This window comes from Ranitomeya variabilis, chromosome 1 (assembly GCF_051348905.1).
Source record: "Ranitomeya variabilis isolate aRanVar5 chromosome 1, aRanVar5.hap1, whole genome shotgun sequence".
NCBI classification, from domain to species: domain Eukaryota; kingdom Metazoa; phylum Chordata; class Amphibia; order Anura; family Dendrobatidae; genus Ranitomeya; species Ranitomeya variabilis.
Genome location: NC_135232.1, coordinates 1,066,216,446 through 1,066,239,730, shown reverse-complemented (window position 1 = coordinate 1,066,239,730; position 23,285 = coordinate 1,066,216,446). Strand labels below are relative to the sequence as shown.

At 42.4% G+C, this 23,285-nt stretch overlaps 1 protein-coding gene across 1 annotated transcript in view; it reads left to right on the top strand.

The window, feature by feature from the left end:
• KLF3 (KLF transcription factor 3) overlaps positions 1 to 5,740 on the top strand; it is a 60,666-nt gene extending 54,926 nt beyond the window's left edge. Inside the window, exons 5-6 of the mRNA XM_077279914.1 lie at positions 2,814 to 2,974; positions 5,010 to 5,740. Of these exons, the coding sequence (XP_077136029.1) occupies positions 2,814 to 2,974; positions 5,010 to 5,191 (343 nt within the window). The 3' untranslated portion in view covers positions 5,192 to 5,740. The remainder of the gene's footprint in view (positions 1 to 2,813; positions 2,975 to 5,009) is intronic.
• The last annotated feature ends 17,545 nt before the right edge of the window (positions 5,741 to 23,285 follow it).

Below are 23,285 nucleotides of genomic sequence, written 5' to 3'. Positions count from 1 at the left end.
TCTCAATTTGCCGACACTGTGTTTTGGAGTACTGCCCCTCGTCCGTGCAAAGTGGAGATCTAGTTTGGCTGAGTGAGAGGCATCTGACCGGGATCCAAGAAGTATCGTTTCTCCTTGCGGAGAGTGACATGTTAAGCATGTTGAGATGAGGAGACTTAAAGCCGCAATGACACGTCACTCTCCGCAAGGAAAAACGAGGCTTCTTGGATCCCGGTCAGACACCTCTCACTCAGCCAAACTAGATCTCCACTTTGCACGGACGAGGGGCAGTACCCCGAAACAGTGTCTGCAAACTGAGATTCTGGTTTGGCTTTTATCCTAAGTCATGTGACAAGGCTCGTTAAAGGGTCGACATTGACTGTTAGGACTGCTACTTCCAATAGGTGGCACTAGAGTTCTAGTCCTCTTCCTCTCTGAAGAGACAATTTGCATATTTCTCAGAGGAGCAATGCAGCTTTAATTCTCCTCACTTCGACATGCTTAACATGTCACTCTCTGCAAGGAGAAACAATACTTGTTGGATCATGTTCTTTTTACCAAGAAGAGGCTTTCTCCTGGCAACCATTTTGAAGAAGCCATTGTCATATAGCCATGAACTTTAAGATTTAACACGCCAACTTAGGCCTTTAGAGTCTGAGTTTTAGCTCGAGTTTTTGGCAGTTTCTCTTAATATTACATGGTCAGATGTTCCACTCCAAGGAAGATTTGTCAACTGTCTCAAATGTTTTGCCCTTGTGAATATTTTTTCTCACTGTAAAATGATGGATTCTAAATTGTTTGGAAATGGCCTTATCACCTTTTGCAGATTGCTTTTCACTACTGATCATTACATTATCATTACTGTAGTCTTTCCTCCTTGACACATGCCTGAATTCTCCAGACCAGCAAACCGCCAACATTTCTGCATTTTTGGTGATTATACTTACACATGAACAATGCATTATAAGCATTGAATTAGTAGCATCTGGTTGCTACCTGCCCTGTTAATGTCTAAGTACACATAGTACTCCATTTTTCACACACACTGCTTCTGCATTTTGTTCCAGTTTTTGATGGAGTACACTGTCATGTGTTTATCTGAGATTGTATTCTATGGACTGGAAGCTTTTATTTTTTATGACCTGATACACAAAATCATTGAATTGAAAGATGGTGTACTTATTTTTTTTTCTTATGACTATAATACATTGGAGAGCCCACAAATAGATGACGTTTTCATTGGGATTCCTGCTATTAGCATGTTGAGCATTGTGATACTAACCTCCAGGCAAAGGCATAAATGCCATGTGTCTACTTTTGTGTCCTTAGATAAAAGGTATCAGACCTATTTGGAGGACCCCCCTCTCCAGAAAAACGTGGTTGCTACTGAATAATTAACAAAGGGGTGAGAATTGGCCGGAGAGTTATACAAATGCGGTGTGGGTTAAAAACAAAAGGCCATTTTGTCATGGGTGGCAAAAGCCAGCCCCCTAATGAATGGCCTACTTTGATCTACAGAATCCCTTCTGTTTTGTGTCCACCATTGGATACAAGGCTGCAAAAAAATTAATATACACACAAGATTTGAGTTCTCCTAAAGGTCTAATCATTATTATCCAACTGCAAGTGGGAGCATTTCCAAAGATAACAGCACTACTATTTCGGTTTGGTTATCTCTCGCATGGTGTCTGGTGAGTCGCTGTAAGATTACTGTGACTCCACCATGTCCTTGCAAATCGCTATGGGGAAAAAACAGGCAAGCAATTTTGCAAACATTGCAAAAAATGAAGTTTCTAAACCAGCCACAACCTCACTAGTATGTGCAGTATTGTGCGAAAGGGAAGGGGACATTTTATGGAATTCAATTTCTGTTATTTGTTTTTTCTTCTCAGTTTAATTTGTTTAATTATGATTTTAGACCTCCTTTTACTGTTCACACAGCTGTGCTTCCACACAAAGAGCTCCACTCCCCCAATCAGTCTGCATTGGGGCTAGCTGTGCCCGCCTCAGTCTATGTCTCGGCACCAGCCCCTTTGTCATATACAGTTATAGAGAGGGAAATGGAAGCTTTCTGAGTGCACTGAAAAAAGTCGGAAGTGGAACTGTTGAAATTACAATAGGGGGTCTGGAATCGGGACATCGATGCCAGTTTATAAATTAAGTATATTAGCTGTTTAAAAATATCCAAATCATTTTTTGTCTCAACTCCTTTTAATATATCATAACCAGATGCAAATGGAAAGTAAAAAACCCATGTAAAATTAGAATAATTTTATTAATATTGAAGATGAGACATACATTTTAAATCAGAAAAAAAGGAAAGTGAAGACACAAAACTCCAGGACAATCAAAGTCACCATACAATGAAATAGTTATTAGCTGACAGTCGTGCATATAATATAAATGAACAGTAGCTACAGAGAGCTTAATAGCATTTAAATATGGCGTGAATGCAGACAGAAGTCTTTATTTAATATTACCATAGTAGTGCCATATTAAAATATAGTTTGTCAGAAATATGCATTAAAATATATCGTATCATACAAGTGCAAAGAAAGGTAGCCTGGAGCCACATGAACCAGAACCCTGACGAGCGTTTCTCATTAGCTTCTTCCTTGGATTGTCCTGGAGCTCAGCGCCTTTACTCTCCTTTATTTTGATTTTAATATACTGTATGTCTCATTTTGAATATTAATAAAATTACTCTAATTTTACTTGGACCGTTTGCTTCCAATTTGCATTTGATTATGATCGTTTGTACTGAGTGCTATTTTGTAGGCATTCATCCCTTTTAATGTGTACTGTAATATTTATATACCTGTGTTTTTATGCAGACATCACCCATCAGTTATAGTACACCCAGTGAAGAGGCCATTACCTGTAGAATCTCCAGAAACCCAGAGGAAACGAAGAATACACAGATGCGACTATGACGGCTGCAATAAAGTTTACACCAAAAGTTCCCATTTAAAGGCGCACAGGAGAACGCATACAGGTCAGCACCACTCCATATCTGCCTGGTGTATAATTCAGCAATTTTACAATGACTCAGTTTATGAATTAAGGTACCGTCACACTTAGCGACGCTGCAGCGATACAGACAACGATTCCGATCGCTGCAGCATCGCTGTTTGGTCGCTGGAGAGCTGTCACACAGACCGCTCTCCAGCGACCAACGATGCCGAGGTCCCCGGGTAACCAGGGTAAACATCGGGTTACTAAGCGCAGGGCCGCGCTTAGTAACCCGATGTTTACCCTGGTTACCAGTGTAAAATGTAAAAAAATCAAACACTACATACTTACATTCCGCTGTCTGTCCCCCGGCGCTGTGCTTCACTGCAATGTGTAAGTGCCAGCCGGAAAGCAGGGCACAGCGGTGACGTCACCGCTCTGCTTTCCGGCCGCTGTGCTTACACAGTGCAGAGAAGCAGAACGCCGGGGGACAGACAGCGGAATGTAAGTATGTAGTGTTTGGTTTTTTTTTACTTTTACGCTGGTAACCAGGGTAAACATCGGGTTACTAAGCGCGGCCCTGCGCTTAGTAACCCGATATTTACCCTGGTTACCATTGTAAAACATCGCTGGCATCGTTGCTTTTGGTGTCAAACACGACGATACACGCCGATCTGACGACCAAATAAAGTTCTGAACTTTCAGCAACGACCAGCGATATCACAGCGGGATCCAGATCGCTGCTGCGTGTCAAACTCAACGATATCGCTATCCAGGACGCTGCAACGTCACGGATCACTAGCGATATCGTTTAGTGTGACGGTACCTTTAGTGAAACTCCATGAAGGGTTGTGGTTGATTAGTTGATAGGGATTAGGTAACATACAAAGTAATATCCTAATCCAAAAAAGATCAACAGTAACCACGATGTGGACTGTGCTATATGGATCCGCCTATTGGTATTGTCTATTTGTAGATACTTGGGGGTAACTAATGGGAATAATCATGTAATCCATCTCAATGATAGAGCACTCAGCGAGGGAGGGCAACGGAGTCAGTTATTTTCTAGCCTTCTGATTAGAGTTGATTTGGAGGACCCAGTCTATTAGTCACATCATTAATCTGTGGCTGCTGAACAGGAGCCCTGAGAACCATCTTTTACCTGACAGCATTTGGGGCTCTTCGTTTGATTAGCCAGTCTGGCATGATGTCACATGTACATCAAGGCACAGCGATGATGTCACGCCAGGCCAGCTAATATAGGAGGAGTCAGGGATGCCATCGGTTTTCAGGGCTACCATCCACTGGCCACAGATTACTGACATGGCCTTTGGACCGGATCGTGCAAATCAATTTTCACCAACTCTACTTCTGTCTGGTATTTTGTAGATGCGTCCACATCCAGGAACAGAGATATGACTATAGGGCATGAAGAGGCACCAGTCACATCTTTGTTTTGTATGCCATGATCCCTGAATCCCTGAAAGGTTCACTTTTACGAAACCAAAAAAATGTAATGTGAAAAAAATAAATATATGAAATTTCGTTGAGCAATTTGTTTGGAATGTACAGGTTTTTGAGAGTAGGAGAGAATTGAAAAGCCCTTTTAACCATGTAAAAAGACACCAATATTATAAACTCCACATGGTATGTGATGGGGGCCAATATCTGATTTTTGGATTATGGACCCCAAGCCTCAAGTTTCATCTGCCCTATATTTGAGTGCCAATAGGGCTTTTTGTAATAAATGTGAAGGGGAAGGACGATTCCCTTAAACGCTATTCGTAATAAGATAGGCAGCTTCCATCTTGAAACCTGTATGTGAACACACAGTTCCCAGAGGAATGGTATATTTTTACTTTTTGCGCATCTGTTCCAAAACATTTTGACCTCCTCAGCAGTCCTTTGCAGCTGTTGTTTTCTTGTACAGGACGGTTGCTGATTTGGAAAGTGATTACTTTTTTTTTACCCCCCAACTCTTTCATTGTTCATATTGCAGAAAAAAATAAAATCTAATATCGCTTGCACTCAACCTGCTTCTTTGTGCACTTAACTGATCTTCCTGTTCTCTTCTACAGGGGAAAAACCTTATCAGTGTACATGGGAAGGATGCACGTGGAAGTTTGCCCGCTCTGACGAACTGACTCGGCATTTCCGTAAACACACTGGAATCAAACCATTTCAGTGTCCAGACTGTGACCGTAGCTTCTCCCGTTCGGATCACCTCGCCCTCCACAGGAAGAGACACATGCTCGTCTAAAAAAAAAAATGTTCCTTCTTTTTTGGATTTTTTTTATACATGTAATTCTGGATTCAGCTGGTCTGAATCTATACAATTCCAGTCAATAGATTTTATTCTTTTAACCTCAGTGTACTCACCACGGGTCAGACCTAAGAATGTGAACTTTTATATTTTTTTTTTTTTTTTTTCTTGTAATACAGCGGCTAAGCAGTAACTTCCTGCTCTTAATTACACCTCAGGAAATAAAGAAAATGGACAATTTACTGCTTCACGTGTACTTTCAAGCCATATATCTATATGAGATAACTTATACCTATATTTAATTATAAACACCGTGCCTAGTTTGCTTTGTCTTGCCACATTCCTCACACATTCATTAGTGCTACAATGTTATTCTTTTTTTTTGTTTTTTGTCCATCATTAAATACATTTCCTAAAAAAAAAAAAACAACAACAAAAATCTGTCTTGGAACAGTAAGGATTGTGTCGGTTCTTTGTTTTGTATGCCATGATGCCTGAATGCAAAAAAAAGTGCACTTTTACAAGACAAAAAATGTAAAATGAAAACATAAATATATCTAATTTTGTTGAGTAATTGGTTTGGTTTGTATTGCACAGTAATTTTTCGGGTTTATCCTCTCGGTCTGTGCCTTAAAGGGACTCTGTCACCTGAATTTGGAGGGAACAATTTTCAGCCATATGGGGGGGTTTTCGGGTGTTTGATTCACTCTTCCCTTACCCGCTGGCTGCAATATTGGATTGAAGTTCATTCTCTGTCCTCCGTAGTACACACCTGTGTAAGGCAAGATTGCCTTGTGCAGGCATGTACTACGGAGGACAGAGAATGAACTTCAATCCAATATTGCAGCCAGCATGCAGCCAGCGGGTAAGGAAAGGGAGAATCAAACACCCGAAAACCCCGCCCCTATGGCTGAAAATTGTTCCCTCCAAATTCAGGTGACAGAGTCCCTTTAATCAGAATCAATTTGAGGTTCTACCTGTTTTTCTAAATAGCCCATGTATCCATCCTATGTATCTATCTACCTATACAAAAAATGTACAATTTGTCTATGCCATGTATTATGATGTGAAATGTACTTGAATAATATTAAAAAATATATATATTTTTAAAGAAAATATTGGGTCAAAGTAACAAGACATTCAATGCCTACAATTAAAAATGTGATACTATAAATTACCCTTCTGATACAAGGTGATGTTCACATCTACGACAAAGGCTTTGCTGTGGATTCTAGCACCGATGGACCCCATTATACATCACTGGGGATCACTGAAAGCTACGGTCACTGTATACTGATAGTGTGAACGTAGCTTTCGGGTGGGGTCACACGACCGAATTCTCACCTAGAAAAACCATCCAATTATTCTGATCAGAGTGGTATCAATTTTTCTAGGACATGGAGAGAACAAAAAGTCTCTGTTCTGTCAGTCCGTGAAAATTGGACCACACTCGGATTTCATCCAATTGCGGTCCGATGTTTGCCACAGACCCATAGACTTGCATTGCTGATTTTGACTTAAAACATGTCGACGTGTCTACGATTTTTTTTCCCCTGACCACTTTGTCTGAGGAAGAAAATCAGATAAAGGCACAGCCCCATAGAATATCATGGATACCAGTGCTATCTGTGAAAACCACGGCTAGCACTCCGTGGTCGTGTGCAGGAGCCCTTAGAGTATGTTTCCGCCTTCAGGATGGCCGGTGGTATGGACGGAGCGGCAAACCCGCTCTGCCCTAAGCCCCGCCTCCTTCTGTGACGCGATGATGCCGGATGTGTTCATTGCACACATCCGGGATCATCACACCCCACACATAGGGCCATGTGTTTTACCTTGCGGCGGCGCAGCGGTGCCACAAGGTACACGGACATGCTGCGATCTTAAAAGACGCGCAGCATGTCCGTTATCGCAGGGCCGCCGGGTGCGTGTTACCACACATAGTGGAGACGGGATTTCATAAAATCCCCTCCACTATGCTGTAACATCTGGACGCTGCGTGTTTGACGCTGCGGCTCTGCGCAACGTCAAACACACAGCGTTTCCTGCACGTGGACACACACCCTTAGACAAAAGCTTGCCAAATTATTACAAGAGTAAAGTAACTTGTCAAAAAGGATTAGAGATGGGCAGCAAAAAACTGCACATGGATTCGACTCTAAGACCACGTTCACACTATCCGTATTTAATCACATCAGTATTTGTAAGCCAAGGTGGTGATATGTTTCTATTATACTTTTAGTCTGATTGTTCCACTCCTGATTTTGGCTTACAAATGCTGACCAAATACTGAACGTGTGAACGTGGCCTTGATGGTACTGTGTCATCCGAAAATTACCTATTGTTAAAATTAGGTTTTTGTATCACATTTATTTATTTTAAAATCACATCATGATCTTTATTACAAAATACAAAATTAATAATCTTATAATTTTCCCACTGGTCACTGGGGCTATTTTAGACTTTCTGTCTTTTCAGGAAGAACTTACAGCAGCTTCATTATCACAAGAGGCAGGATTACAATAGCTGTTAAAATCTCTATACACAGATGAGTCTGATGATAATACAGGATTTACAAGTCACAATAGGTGGTCACATCTGGCCATGATCCCCCTCCCTTCACAATCACAAAGACCTTTCACAGGCACAATAGATGCTTCAATAGAAAAGATGAGGTCTGAGTCTTTTCATTGCAGCAGATGTCTTAATTAAAATTAAAAAAAATTGCAATTTTCACACTGGCCACTGGGGGTATATTAGATGCCGACTTCCTGTTTCCTGTTGGGGTCTAATGTACCCCCAGTGGCCAGTGTGGAAAATTGCAAGATTTCTAAATATTATTAATAATATTGAAAGAAAACATTGGCAAAAGTTTTAAAAATATCTACATTTAAATTAGGTTTTTGTGTTTAAATAATTTGTCTAGGCAACTGTGAGAAAGTCTGATTGGTGTAACCTTGGTAAGATGGTCCCTCTGCTGACGATTCAACACTGAGTAAAGTCTAACTGTGATCCTAGTCTCATGTATTGGGATTTATATGTAAGAGTAATGTGAAGGGTCAGTATCAGGAAGTGTCTCATTTATTAAAGGGCTTATCCAGTTTTATCTAAAAAATCTTTTAGACTGTTTTAAAATTTAAATATATCCAACTTACTCATATTTTCATTAACAAAGAGCCAAAAATGTCCAACTATCATCGCCAGTTCCGCATCAGATTGAAAGCAGGAGAAAGCTTCTGGTGTCTACGTGTGGCCAGTGATGTGGTATTAGGGGGTTGGCTGGCTGGATCAAAAATACCAAAGACAACACTGCAAGAAAAAGATCGCTGCTTTTTCTCCTAAGGGTCTTCTTCAAAAACTCAGCAGCTACGCCGGCATCTAAAATACATTGTGTGCGCATACCATGAGAGGTGCAACTGCATCTACATCATCTGCACTAAGGTCTGCATGTCCGATTACATTAGTGAAACTTTTGATCTTGGCGGTCAATGATTTCCAGAATTTAACACCTTTGACTTCAGGCAGTAGATGGACAATAAAAAATAAAATTGTGCCAAGTTACGCAACTTTCCAAGTCGCCTTTGTTAAAAAAAAAGTTAACCTGTTGCTGCTGCAGAGTGTCCATTATCTAGCTCCGTGCTTTGCAGAAATGTCACAAATCTATCGGTGCTTTCCTGATGGCATTTTGATCACCAATTCCCATTTTTCAGTGTTTGGCTGGTTTCTCATATCCGTGTTTCGCTGTCCGAGTATGGATCATGATGCATGAATGTGTGAAACCAGCCTAAGAGGTAGTAGGAGAGAGTGAGAGAGGTTGTACATGTTATCAGCAGTTGAGAGCAAAGTGAGGATATTGGAGGACACCAAAAACCGCATATGCAAATTGAGAGGAAATACAATATAAGGCCTGTACAGAAACTTGAAAGCAAATTAAGAAGCCAACACCCTGGATATGCTCAGAACTCACATCCAGCCCATATTACAGGTAGAGAAACTCCCACAAGAGGAAAATCTGAAACTTGGATCAGGCTCTGTTCTGGATTTCACGGGGGTCTGAAAATAAATGAAGCAGTGAAGATTTTTATTACTTACAGGTAACCATTAACATATGTAAAAATCATTTTTTTTCCATGTCAAATGTGTCCATAGAATTTAACAGGCTCATTACCTAGAATCATAGAATGTTAGAGTTGGAATGGACCACCAGGATCATCGTGCCCATTGCCCAACCCCCTGCTCAATGCAGGATTCACTAAACCATCTCAGACAGATGTGTGTCCAGCCTCTGTTTGAAGACTTCCATTGACGGAAAACTCACCACCTCTCGTGGCAGCCTGTTCAACTCATTGATCACCCTCACTGCCTGTTCCACTCATTGATCATTCTCACTGCCTGTTCCACTCATTAATCATCTCACAGGAGTCTGTGTATCAAAGTATTCCAAAAATTCTGATATGCTAGATATATTGCTATTTGTTGCAAATGATTAATTTCTGAAGCTTATCTACTAGATTTGATCGAAAAAGATTCCATGATCCTGGTCCGGTGTCCATGTCAGTATTCTGTGGCATCTGGAATAGCGTCTTGCAAACTTCCTCGCACATCACTCAAATGCCAGCATACTGGATGTCTCTGGCATGTACAAAGCCCTCGTGACACTATGACGTAAGACAAGGAAGTTCACAGAATTCTGGACCGGCTGCCATACGGTATCGGCATGAATGGTGGAACAGCATACTGGATGTCTCTGGCACTTACAAAGCCCTCATGACACTATGACGTCATTAGTGTCTAGGATGCAGACATTCAAGTGCAAGACAAAGTTTACAGGATTCTGGACCGGCTGCCATACGCTACTGGCATGGATGGTGGAACAGCGTGCTGGGAATCTTTTTGTTGAGATCTACCATCTATCCTTACAAGTATGTAATGACATTTCTTCAGCTATGTGCTAATCCAGAATACCAAGTAATCCAGCACCTATCAAGTCTTAAGGATCATTCAGACATCCTTGCATATCAATAAGACAGAAAGAAACGGAGTTTCATGTCCAAAAACGTTTATATAAATATTTTATTATGTTACAAAAATTACCAATAATTTACCAATATATGAACATACATAAAAATCAAGACAGTTAGAAGAGTAGGGGTAGCACAGACAGAAAACGGTGCAGAGCTCGGTCTGATGCCAAATACCTAACAAATCACCTGCATCGTGCAGAGTATAACACAGGTCTAAATGCGGGGGGCATATAGAACAATATGTACCAACACCATGAGCCCTGTACACAGACTCATATCTCACTTGTCAAGCCATAAATCCCCACCCCGGACTCTTACCCATGTACTGGCACCACGACCGGACCACACCGTTTCTTTCTGTCTTATTGTATTAGCTTTAGGAGTGTCCTTATTATATTAAACATGTCCTCTTGGTAGTCTCCCCCACTGTGGTTGTGAGCATGTGGAGGAATTTGTTATTGTTTTCTTTCATCTTGGGTTCTTTCTATTATCCTTGCATATCAGTCCAAGATTGCACTGCTAATACATGGACTGACCGCAGGCCTCCCTACCTGAGCATGGCAGCTTCAAATATTTCTATATGGCTGTGCCGCTCAAGCCAGGAGAGCTGCTACCAGTCCGTGCATTGTGGTCCAATCTTGGACCAATTTGCACAAACTTCATATACTGAGGATTTTTTTGGAGAAAGTTTTGCAACTGTCCCTTTCCTCTGGAACAACCCTATTCAGTGTAATGAAACCAAATTTTAGTCACAGACATTTCTGCAGCAAAATCTGCCACCTGTGAATTCACCCTAGTGATGATTAGTGCCTTAGGTTTTATACAGTATAATTTAGAGCAATCATGGACTAAGATTATTTGAAGAAATATTATGTATCCATTTGTCTGGAAGGCAACATGAAGTTCATCAGGGCATTCATCAATGAGTTATTTACAAAAAGAAAGTCTGAGCACTGGCAATCTACCAAAGTCAATCTCACTAAATATAGCCCATGTACTTGCTTACAAGAGTTTCCAAGGAACCAAGGGTAACATCAAAGCTTCTGCAGTAACCTGTCACTGCAATCAGTGTCAATTTGTGTGACTCATCTACAAGGAGAAGTTGGCACCAGAAACAAGAAGGTAGGTCAAGAAGGAGGGAGGACATCTATGTACCTACAAAAGAACATATTGTTCTAGAGTTCTATATGTAGCGCCCCCACCGCCGCAGGGCCGAGGGGTACCCGGTACCGGGCCTCTGAGTCTCTGCTCTGGGGTTGTCACGGTGGCTAGGCCCCGGTCCGTGACCCTGCCGTGGGGCGCACAGCAAATAATTGATATGAATGGTGCGGATGGTGATGTGATGCCGTAGTGGTGCGGTGCAGTAAGTAACGAGGACACCAGGTTGCAGTCTCTTTACCTCTTTACTGAAGATCTCTGGGTCCTCAGTCTGGAATACAGTTCACCAGGCTGCGCAAGTCCGGCCGGTCCAATGGCACCTCCAGAGTTCTCTTCACAAGTGGAAATCTGTGCCTTCCCCCTAGCGCTAGGTGTTGCGGTCCTTCCCTGCTGTGCTTACAGAAAGTCCCCACAACTGTTGTGTCTGTTTCTTAAGTTCCCTCACAACTCGATTAGATGATGTTCTGCTAATCCTCCGTCCCTCCCTGATGTTACGGTTGGGACGGCACCCGTTTGACAGGTAGGCTCGGAGCTCTTCCGGGACCCTAGAGTCGCCCCTCTCCACAAGTTGCCCCCCAAGACTGCATAGGTGATTTAAGTGAGACAGCCCGCCTTAGACTGACTGCCCTGCCGCTGTTTAGAGTACTGCTTGAAGCTGAATGTTAAGATACTCTCTCGGCGTTCCGGCCACCGGTTGTGCGCCTCAGTAGGATGTTGCCTCGGTCTTACAGCACGACTCCTACTGGTATTCTCCTTATTGCGTTGATCTCGTTTCTCACTCAGCACAATCTATCTCGCTTCTGATCCTTCCTTGGGCACCGCCGCTATCCTGAGCAGGCACGGTCCCGTTACGTTCGCTCAATTTGCCAAGCCTCTGTCAGGATCCCACCCCTGACAGAGACCCTACTGTATCTTCCCCTACAACACCCTCTGCCACAAGGTGTTGCCTGGTTCCAACCCAGTCAGCTTTCTGATCTAACTTCCTGCCTGACCCCCAGTTTACCCACTATGGTGGGGAGTGGCCTAGTGAATAGAACCCTTAGCTCCCCCCGGAGGCCCGGCTGTGAAATGTATTGGTGTCGGTGATACCTGGTCAGATGAACTCCTTCAGTGCCATCAGACGTGCCATAGCTCCCCTTAGCGGCGGAGCCACAGTACTGCAACGACCAGGACTCTGGGGCGCTGCATATATATGGACCTGTGTTTATCACCGATATGGCAAAATAATTGGGTCAATCAAGAGATCAATAATGTGTCAAAAATACTTAATATAAGACACGTAGAGCTGTGTGGATAATGGGTCTTGTACCCGAGAAAGTTCAGCTAGACAGCTGTCTCTTCTTAGCAGAATGGCTGCCCCAATATGCAGGTAGTTTTTCTCTCTCACACATGGAGAAAGGTGTCATATGACAGGAAAGATCAAACAAGTTGTGTGACCAAAATCACTTGCATGCGACCATATTAAATCTGTGTTTTGGATGTAAATTTAGTGACCAACGAAAGTCATGGTAGGTCACAGGTCACAATGCCACAACATAGAAAATCATTAATTGCAATATCGCAATGTGACATAGCAATGTCAATGTTGCATAACAGGTCACCACGCAGCCCTAGCCTTCAGGTAACCATACTAGTGTGTTGATGTCAATAACCATATCTAAAGGCGCATAGGCCTACGAGTCTTCTGTAGGATTGTACCACATTGGCACAAGGTTGAATGATATTAGGAATTTCTATGTAACTCACTTTTCCAGGATCCATCGTGGAGAGGTCAATCCTCCTTCTATGACATCCTCTCCCTAGGCCATTTATTAGGACGTCACCTGAGAATTCAAAGAGTTGGCATTCAGGCAGTTGGTATCCACCCTGCTACAGAGGACCTTCTTCATATTTGGTCTTAAGAACAGCTCTGTTGCAAACTGAGCTTTGCTATATCGCTGAGTCAACCCTGCTATATTGATGTGTCAGCCATGTTGTATTGAACTCTGCTGCAGTATCAGCTTTGCTCCATTGCTGAAGCAACTATGTGAAATAAGCTTTGTCATATTGATATCTCCCATGCAACTCTGCTCCCACTTCATTATCACTGAATTATCTCTGCTTCATTGTTGTGCCTACTCTGCTACCCTGATGGCCTTGTCTCCAAATCTGCTCCATTATGGATTACAACTCAAATTCATAGTTGCCATGAGTCCGACTATACTTTTACTATATAATACTGTACAGTATGTAATCCTCAACATTACAACATCTAGAAGGAAAAGTCTTGGAATAATGGAAATCACAGGATGGATAGACTAGTTATTGATATGCAACTGATGAAAAAATAGAAAGAAAATGTTCAAAAAGTCTTGATTTATTCAGTGTGGCGCATGAGCGCCACGTGCAGAAATCCCCACACTTACACGCCTTGGCTCCTATCAATGAGGTTAATAATTGTTGTCTGACGCGCTGACTGCATTTGGGCAAATAATCAAGATCCAGTGCTGGCAGCTCCTGTGTAACTACCGACCAATGACGTCAAAGCATGAGAATGACGGGAGGCAAGTCCAGAGACGCTTCAGGCCATTAGGACATGCAGGCTGCTCATAATAGCACAAACAACATACGGTCTCATGTTTATAAGCAGCTCCTGGGACAATTTGGAGAAATGGTCATACAACTGCTTCCACGTCCAAATTAATGTGACATTGAGATGATATTATACCTGGGATGAAGACTAGAAGAGTTCAGCAACCATACATTATGTTAACCCATAATACTTGGAATAGGACCAGAGAGATGTTCCTTCATAAAGACCTCATCATAACATTGCCCAATTGGTCTCCAGTTAGAGACCACAGGCTGGAATGGAGCAATGAAGGCTGGAATGGAGCAATGAAAGCTGGAATGGAGGTCTGTTCTCTTCAATGATGAGTCCTACTTTTGTCTTGGATAACCACAGATTGGTTTGGAAGCCATGTGGGCAAAGCCATGAAGGAAGAGACGTCACATCGGTTCCACTGCCAGTATTATGGTGTGGGGTGGCATAACGTAAAGTAGCCAGATCTCTCTAGTATTCATTCCAGGTAAACTAATGCCTCGGTGTTGCATTGATTTGGTGTCCCAGGAGCAATTTTCCAGCATAACAATGCCTGGCCACATGTTGCACTTTCTGTTGTGAGGAGCCTGTGTGGCCAAAACATGCTACCAAGGCCTGCAGCGTCTGCAGACTTTTTCTTCATATTGTTTCAATCCTGAATAATCTACATACAGTGGGTGCGGAAAGACCCCTTAAAATTTTTCACCCTTTGTTTCATTGCAGCCATTTGGAAAATTCAAAAAAGTTCATTTTTTTTCTCATTAGTGTACACTCTACAACCCATCTTGACTGAAAAAAAAACAGAAATGTAGAAATTTTTGCAAATTTATTAAAAAAGAAAAACTGAAATATCACATGGTCATAACTATTCAGACCCTTTGCTCAGTATTGAGTAGAAGCATCCTTTTGAGCTAGTACAGCCATGAGTCTTCTTGGGAATGATGCAACAATTTTTCACACCTGGATTTGGGATCCTCTGCCATTCTTCCTTTCAGTTACGTCAGGTTGGATGGTAAATGTTGGTGGACAGCCATTTTCAGGTCTCTCCAGAGATGCTCAATTGGGTTTAGGTCAGGGCTCTGGCTGGGCCAGTCAAGAATGGTCACAGAGTTGTTCTGAAGCCACTCCTTTGTTATTTTAGCTGTGTGCTTAGGGTCATTGTCTTGTTGGAAGGTGAACCTTCAGCCAAGTCTGAGGTCCAGAGCATTCTGTAAGAGGTTTTCATCCAGGATATCTCTGTACTTGGCCGCATTCATGTTTCCTTCAATGACAACCAGTTTTCCTGTGCCTGCAGCTGAAAAACACCCCCATAGCATGATGCTGCCACCACCATGTTTCACTGTTATGATTGTATTGGGCAGGTGATGAGCAGAGCCTGGTTTTCTCCTCACATACCGCTTAGAATTATCACCAAAAAGGTATATCTTTATCTTACCAGACCATAAAATCTTATTTCTCATAGTCTGGGAGTCCTTCATGTGGTTTTTTTTGCAAACTCTATGCGGGCTTTCATATGTCTTGCACTGAGGAGAGGCTTCCGTTGGGCCACTCTGCCATAAAGGCCCGACTGGTGGAGGGCTGCAGTGATAGTTGCCTTTGTGGAACTTTCTCCCATCTCCCTACTGCATCTCTGGAGTTTAGCCATAGTGATCTTGGGATTCTTCTTTATCTCTCTCACCAAGGCTCTTCTCCCACGATTGCTCAGTTTGGCTGGACGGCCAGGTCTAGGAAGACTTCTGGTGGTCCCAAACTTCTTCCATTTAAGGATTATGGAGGCCACTGTGCTCTTAGGAGCCATGAATACTGCAGAAATTCTGTTGTAACCTTGGCCAGATCTGTGCCTTGCCACATTTCTGTTTCTGAGCTCCTTGACCAGTTCCTTTGACCTTATGATCCTCATTTGGTCTGACATGCACTGTGAGCTGTGAGGTCTTATATAGACAGGTTTGTGCCTTTCCAAATCAAGTCCCATCAGTTTAATTAAACACAGCTGGACTCCAATGAAGGAGTAGAACCAGCTCAAGGAGGATCACAAGGAAATGGACAGCATGTGACTTAAATATGAGTGTCTGAGCAATGGGTCTGAACACTTATGACCATGTGATATTTCAATTTTTCTTTTTTATTAAATTTGCAAAAATTACTACATTTCTGTTTTTTTTTCAGTCAAAATGGGGAGCAGAGTGTACATTAATGAGAAAAAAATGATTTTTTTTAATTTGCCAAATGGCTGCAATGAAACAAAGAGTGAAAAATTTAAAGGGGTATGAATACTTTCCGTACCCACTGTATATGTCATTTCCAAAAGTGCCCTGAATGTCTGTTATCAGCACAGTTCCAGGTTACTTCTGCCCAGGCCTACACAAGATATTTTTATGTGTTGAGAGGGGCTCATTACAATAGCTAAGCCAGCTGATATATAGACGGATAAGGCTTCCATTCTACACAGCTCTGATTAAATGCTCTCCTGTATTGAGCCCAGGGTCAAAAATGGAGCTACCTCAACTTTGGACTATGCTCATAGCTAATGATCTGGACATCTTTGGTATTATGGATCTTCTATTTAGGCATTATTATATGCCAACAAGTTTATACTGTGATATTTGTTGCTAACAAAGGGTACCGGTACTGATGTTTTTCTCTGGTGTTTTCATTTGGTGTTTTTTAAGTGTGTCACTTTTTTAACAATTTTTCTAATAAAGTTTATTTTATTTTTTCTAAACGCTCCTGTTGTCCTCCTGTGTTTATATATGTCTTATTGGGAGTAGTATTTATAGGGGCCTAGATATTGTCTTTGGCCACCTTTTCATTATGAATCTGGGTTTATGTGCAGTGTTAAGGCCACGTTCACACGCTGCGGGTTCCTCTGCGGGTTAATCCCGCAGCGGAATTGATAAATCTGCAGGGCAAACCCGCTGCGGTTATCCCTGCAGATTTATCGCGGTTTGTTCCGCGGTTTCCGCTGCGGGATTACTCCTATACTATTGATGCTGCATATGCAGCAATATGCAGCATCAATAGTAATGTAAAAAATAATAAAAATTGGCTATACTCACCCTCTGACGTCGCGATCTCCCCGGCGCTGCAAGCGGCTGTGCCGACAAGGACCTTCGTGACGTCACGGTCATGTGACCGCGGCGTCATCACGGTCATGTGACCGCGACGTCACCACAGGTCCTGTTCGGCACAGCAAACCGAAGACCGGACGCCGCGGGCAGCGCTGAGAGGTGAGTATAGCATTATTTTTTATTTTATATTTTAATTCTTTTTTTTACACCCAAATATGGTTCCCAGGGCCTGGAGGAGAGTCTCCTCTCCTCCACCCCGGGTACCATCGGCACATTATCCGCTTAACTTCCCGCAACGTGGGCACAGCCCCATGCGGAAAGTTAGCGGTTCAATGCATTTCTATGGGTGCAGAATCGCTGCGATTCTGCACCAAGAAGTGACATGCTCCTTCTTTTTTTCTGCAGAAAATCCGCGCGGATTTTCCACAGAAAAAAAGGATCGTCGGCACAGCGGGTTTTGTTTTTCATTAGGTTACATTGTACTGTAACCTACATGGAAAAAGGATGCGGACCCGCAGCTGCAAAACAGCTGCGGGTCCGCAGCAAAACCCGCAGCGTGTGAACATAGCCTAATTATTTCTGTGTTTTTCACAGCAGGTCCCAGCATTATAAATATTGACTTTAGAGCCCGTGACAGTACATGGCTCACGCAAATTGACAGTGTTTTTAATGACACCAATGAATTGGGCTTGGAGGGGTATTCGAAGGGGTTACAGGAAACGGTGGCTGCATTTAAGGACTTATTGAGAAAACGCACCAAGGTTTGGTGGAACCACGTGTTCCTGGATAGATACTTACAAAAGGGACTCATCCCAAGAGGCCTAAGAGTACAGGTCTTCCCATCTTTCCCAGTGGACGATGTTAACATCAGGGAGAGGTGGGAGGAATGTGCCAGTAAATGTTCCGTGGGATTCATGGAGATCCTTAAGGAGACGAATGCTAATTCATTGAAAGAAATGGAGGTTGAGATAGAGGCTTTACAATCAACCATTAAAAAAGAGATGTCCAGTGAAGCTTTAAAGAAATTTAATAATGAGGTTGATAAGGAAGTCCAAAAATGGGTGGCTGATACCCAACAAATGAAATAAAAAAAATTTCAGCGTGACATGAATGACAAACCAGTAAAATGTATAAGTGGAGAAATGGTATTGAACGTTCACGCTCATACTATCGGAATGAGTCACGCTCAAGATCTCGATCCACGTCATATAAATCAATTACATCAGTGGACGACAGATATGGAGGGAGAAAGGGCCCCCTTGACAAAAATAATGATGGCCCTCAAGGAAGTGGCAAAATGACCACGAGACAGAATGTGAAGAAGGGGTCGTCAGAAAAGCAGTCGGACGGTCGGACTCAGGGGGGATTACAGGTAATCAATCTGTCCGACCATGTCCTCTCCAGTAGTCAACTTAGTGTCCTAAGTAGGGGTCTTTCTTTTTCACCTACTAATGGCTTTAATTTTTTTACAGCCTTAAAAGATCTCCATCTGTTTTTTCGCAAATTGGTTTTAAAGAAGTTACACTCTGGAGGGGGACATGGGTCGGACCCTCTGGGCTGCACTGAGGAGGAGACTCTCCGGATTTTGGAGGAGTTATTGGAGGAGCAAACTAATACACCAAAAGGTGAGTTTCCATCGGTAATATTTCCCAGATCCATGAGGTTTCCCCCCTTGTCTCTCTGCCCTGCTGTGGAGGTATTTACGAAATTGGTAACTGAAGACTTTAAGAAGCTGTCCATGCGGAGGCAACATGACAATCTGACAAGGAACGAGAGAGAGGCTATTCGTCAGTTATAATCATTGAAAGATGTAGTTTTTAAGGCGGCTGTCAAGGGGGGAAACATCGTGGTCTGGCCGGTGGAAAAATATGAAAAGGAAGCGTTTAAACAGCTCCGTAATGAGACAGTCTATGTAAAGCTTACCCATAATCCGGTGGCCTTTTTCTCTGGGCAGCTACAGAGGATTCTGTACTGGGCATTTGAAGAAGGTATAATCAATAAAAAAGTCTTGGATGGCCTGATGGTTGAGTTTCCCAAGGTTCCAACATTTTACCTCCCTAAGGTCCACAAGGACCCGGTCAAACCCCCTGGGCGTCCGATTGTGTCAGGAATGCAGGGTCTGTGTGACCCTATATGTGAATTTATAGATTACTATCTTAAAACATTGGTGGAAACATTGCCGTCCTTTGTTAAAGTCACAACGGACGTCCTGACTAGGGTTGATGGGGTCTTTGTGGACAGTGGGACTCTCCTGGTAACGGCCGATGTGGAGGCCCTTTATACCTGTATCGATCACTCCGATGGCCTGCGGGCGGTCCGCTTCTTTCTGGGGACCTCCGACCTGGGTGGCCCTTTGTGTGAGCTTATCCTTGAGTTGTTGGAATTCGCTCTAACGCATAATTTTTTTTACATTTAAAGATTCGCTTTACCAACAAAAGCGTGGCGCAGCCATGGGTGCGGCCTGTGCGCCCGCGTATGCCAACCTCTTTCTAGGTTTCTGGGAGAGGTTGGTTTTTGATGACGCGGGGTCGGGGGACGCTGACTATGTGCTGTGTTGGCTGCGCTATATTGATGATGTTTTGTTTTTTTGGCATGGAACAGAGCAACAACTCAGGGATTTCATGGCTGTGCTCAATTCAAACCCATTTAATATCAGACTTACCTATAAATATGACTATGGTACAATTGATTTTTTGGATATCTGTCTGAAGGTGGGCCCTGATTTATCTATTGAAACAGATGTATTCCGCAAAAAAAGGCAGTTAATTCTTTGGTTCATGCATCATCTGGGCACAGCCAAGCCACGATTAGGGCCGTCCCGGTCGGACAGTTCCTCCGGATGAGGCGGATCTGCTCGACTGACCATACTTTTGAACAACAGGCTGAGGATTTGAGTGAACGTTTCCTACAAAGGGGTTATAGTAAACGGTGTGTTCGATACGGGTATAATAGGGCTAGGAGGACCCCACGAAACCAATTACTATATAATAAGAAGAGGAGGGATGTTGGGGATGGAACAATCAGATTTATATCTGAATACAATCATGAATGGGATAACATCAGAGCCATTCTGAGGAAACATTGGCGTATCCTAAGTACAGAACCCTCCCTGGGTCCGTTCCTGTCTGACTGCCCACTTATGACCCCACGAAGGGCCAGGAATTTGAAGGACCTCTTGGTCTTGGTCACTACACGGCCCCTACCACCAGTCTATTCTGTTCCACACGACCGATTAGGGGATGTTATACTTGTGGCCACTGTCTTGCCTGCGCCAATGTCCTGCGCAGTACCTCCTTTCACTCTGCTGATGGGACAAGGGAATTCCAAATTAAAGATTACATTTCTTGCAGTAGCAAGAATGTTATATATTATGCCACCTGCGGTTGCCCACTAATATATGTGGGTTTGACTTCTAGAGAATTAAGAGTGAGAGTGAGGGAACATGTGCAGGGCATTGGCCAGGCTAGGACAGTGGTTGACATATCGGAGTTAACAACTATCCCCAAGCACTTTAAGGAGGTTCACAATTGTGACCCAAAGAGTTTCAAGGTACGGGATATAGATTTGATCCATATGGGAATAAGAGGAGGAAATATTAAGCAGCTCCTCGCTCAGCGTGAGCTTAAATGGATAGTTACTCTGGACACAGTTAAACCCCATGGTCTTAACGAGGCCTTGAATTTCGCCCCATTCCAGTAATATGATTTAGTATCATTATATCGTGATATATATATATGTACATATGCATCTTCTCTTTGAATTCCCTTCCTGTTTGTTGTTCCTTTTTATTGTTTTTAAATATTCCTTTTTTTCATTCGATTTAGATTTCTCTGTGTGATATTGGACCCATTGTTTCCCTTCCTGATGAAGATCTATTGATGGTGCAAAAGGACTTTAGGATATCCTTATACCCTGCAACGGCTGTGGATTATGGACTATTGTTATATTTATTTTTGCTTAAATATCTTGATTCTGCACATTACCTTTGCAGCCGCTGTATCCTGTGTCTTAGGCTAGTTTCACATTTGCGTTTAAAAACGCAGCGTTTTTAATGCAAACGCAGGTGGTGAAAAAACGCATATAAACGCGTGCAAACGCTGCATTTTTTAGAAGCATGCGTTTTTGCATGCGGTAAAAAAAACGCGGCGTTTTGCCGCGTTTACATGCGTTTTTTCCTGCGTTTGCGTTTTTGAAACGCATGCTGAGAAGTGTGTGACAGCTGGCAATCATCAAAATTAGGGTTGAGCGAAACAGATCGGCCAATTTCAAAAGTCGCCGACTTTTGGCAAAGTCAGGTTTTGTTTTATATATATATATATATATATATATATATATATATATATATATATATATATATATATATATATATCATTGAGACACATATATATATATATATTTACTTCAGCGCGATATAGCAGAAAAGCCGATTGCCGGCTTTTCATTTCTCCTGCCTAAACCCGACATGATATGAGACATGGTTTACATACAGTAAACCATGTCATATCCACCTTTTTTTTGCATATTCCACACTACTGTTAGCAGTGTGTATGTGCAAAATTTCGGCGCTGTAGCTATTAAATTTAAGGGTTAAATCGCGGAAAAAATTGGCGTGGGCTCCCGCGCAATTTTCTCCGCCAGAGTGGTAAAGCCAGTGACTGAGGGCAGATATTAACCCCTTCACCCCCAAGGGTGGTTTGCACGTTAATGACCGGGCCAATTTTTACAATTCTGACCACTGTCCCTTTATGAGGTTATAACTCTGGAACGCTTCAACGGATCTTGGAGATTCTGACATTGTTTTCTCGTGACATATTGTACTTCATGATAGTGGTAAAATTTCTTTGATATTACCTGCGTTTATTTGCAAAAAAAATGGAAATTTGGCGAAAATTTTGAAAATTTTGCAATTTTCCAACTTTGAATTTTTATGCCCTTAAATCACAGAGATATGTCACACAAAATACTTAATAAGTAACATTTCCCACATGTCTACTTTACATCAGCACAATTTTGGAACCAAAATTTTTTTTTGTTAGGGAGTTATAAGGGTTAAAAGTTGACCAGCAATTTCTCATTTTTACAACACCATTTTTTTTTAGGGACCACATCTCATTTGAAGTCATTTTGAGGGGTCTATATGATAGAAAATACCCAAGTGTGACACCATTCTAAAAACTGCACCCCTCAAGGTGCTCAAAACCACATTCAAGAAGTTTATTAACCCTTCTGGTGCTTCACAGGAATTTTTGGAATGTTTAAATAAAAATGAACATTTAACTTTTTTTCCACAAAAAATTTACTTCAGCTCCAATTTGTTTTATTTTACCAAGGGTAACAGGAGAAAATGGACCCCAAAAGTTGTTGTACAATTTGTCCTGAGTACGCCGATACCCCATATGTGGGGGTAAACCACTGTTTGGGCGCATGACAGAGCTCGGAAGCGAAGGAGCGCCATTTGACTTTTCAATGCAAAATTGACTGGAATTGAGATGGGACGCCATGTTGCGTTTGGGGAGCCCCTGATGTGCCTAAACATTGAAACCCCCCACAAGTGACACCATTTTGGAAAGTAGACCCCCTAAGGAACTTATCTAGAGGTGTGGTGAGCACTTTGACCCACCAAGTGCTTCACAGAAGTTTATAATGCAGAACCGTAAAAATAAAAAATCATATTTTTTCACAAAAATTATTTTTCGCCCCCAATTTTTTATTTTCCCAAGGGTAAGAGAAGAAATTGGACCCCAAAAGTTGTTGTACAATTTGTCCTGAGTACGCTGATACCCCATATGTGGGGATAAACCACTGTTTGGGCGCATTGGGAGACCTCGGAAGGGAAGGAGCGCCGTTTGACTTTTCAATGCAAAATTGACTGGAATTGAGATGGGACGCCATGTTGCGTTTGGGGAGCCCCTGATGTGCCTAAACATTGAAACCCCCCACAAGTGACAACATTTTGGAAAGTAGACCCCCTAAGGAACTTTTCTAGAGGTGTGGTGAGCACTTTGACCCACCAAGTGCTTCACAGAAGTTTATAATGCAGAACCGTAAAAATAAAAAATCATATTTTTTCACAAAAATTATTTTTCGCCCCCAATTTTTTATTTTCCCAAGGGTAAGAGAAGAAATTGGACCCCAAAAGTTGTTGTACAATTTGTCCTGAGTACGCTGATACCCCATATGTGGGGGTAAACCACTGTTTGGGCGCATGGGAGAGCTCGGAAGGGAAGTAGCACCGTTTGACTTTTCAATGCAAAATTGACAGG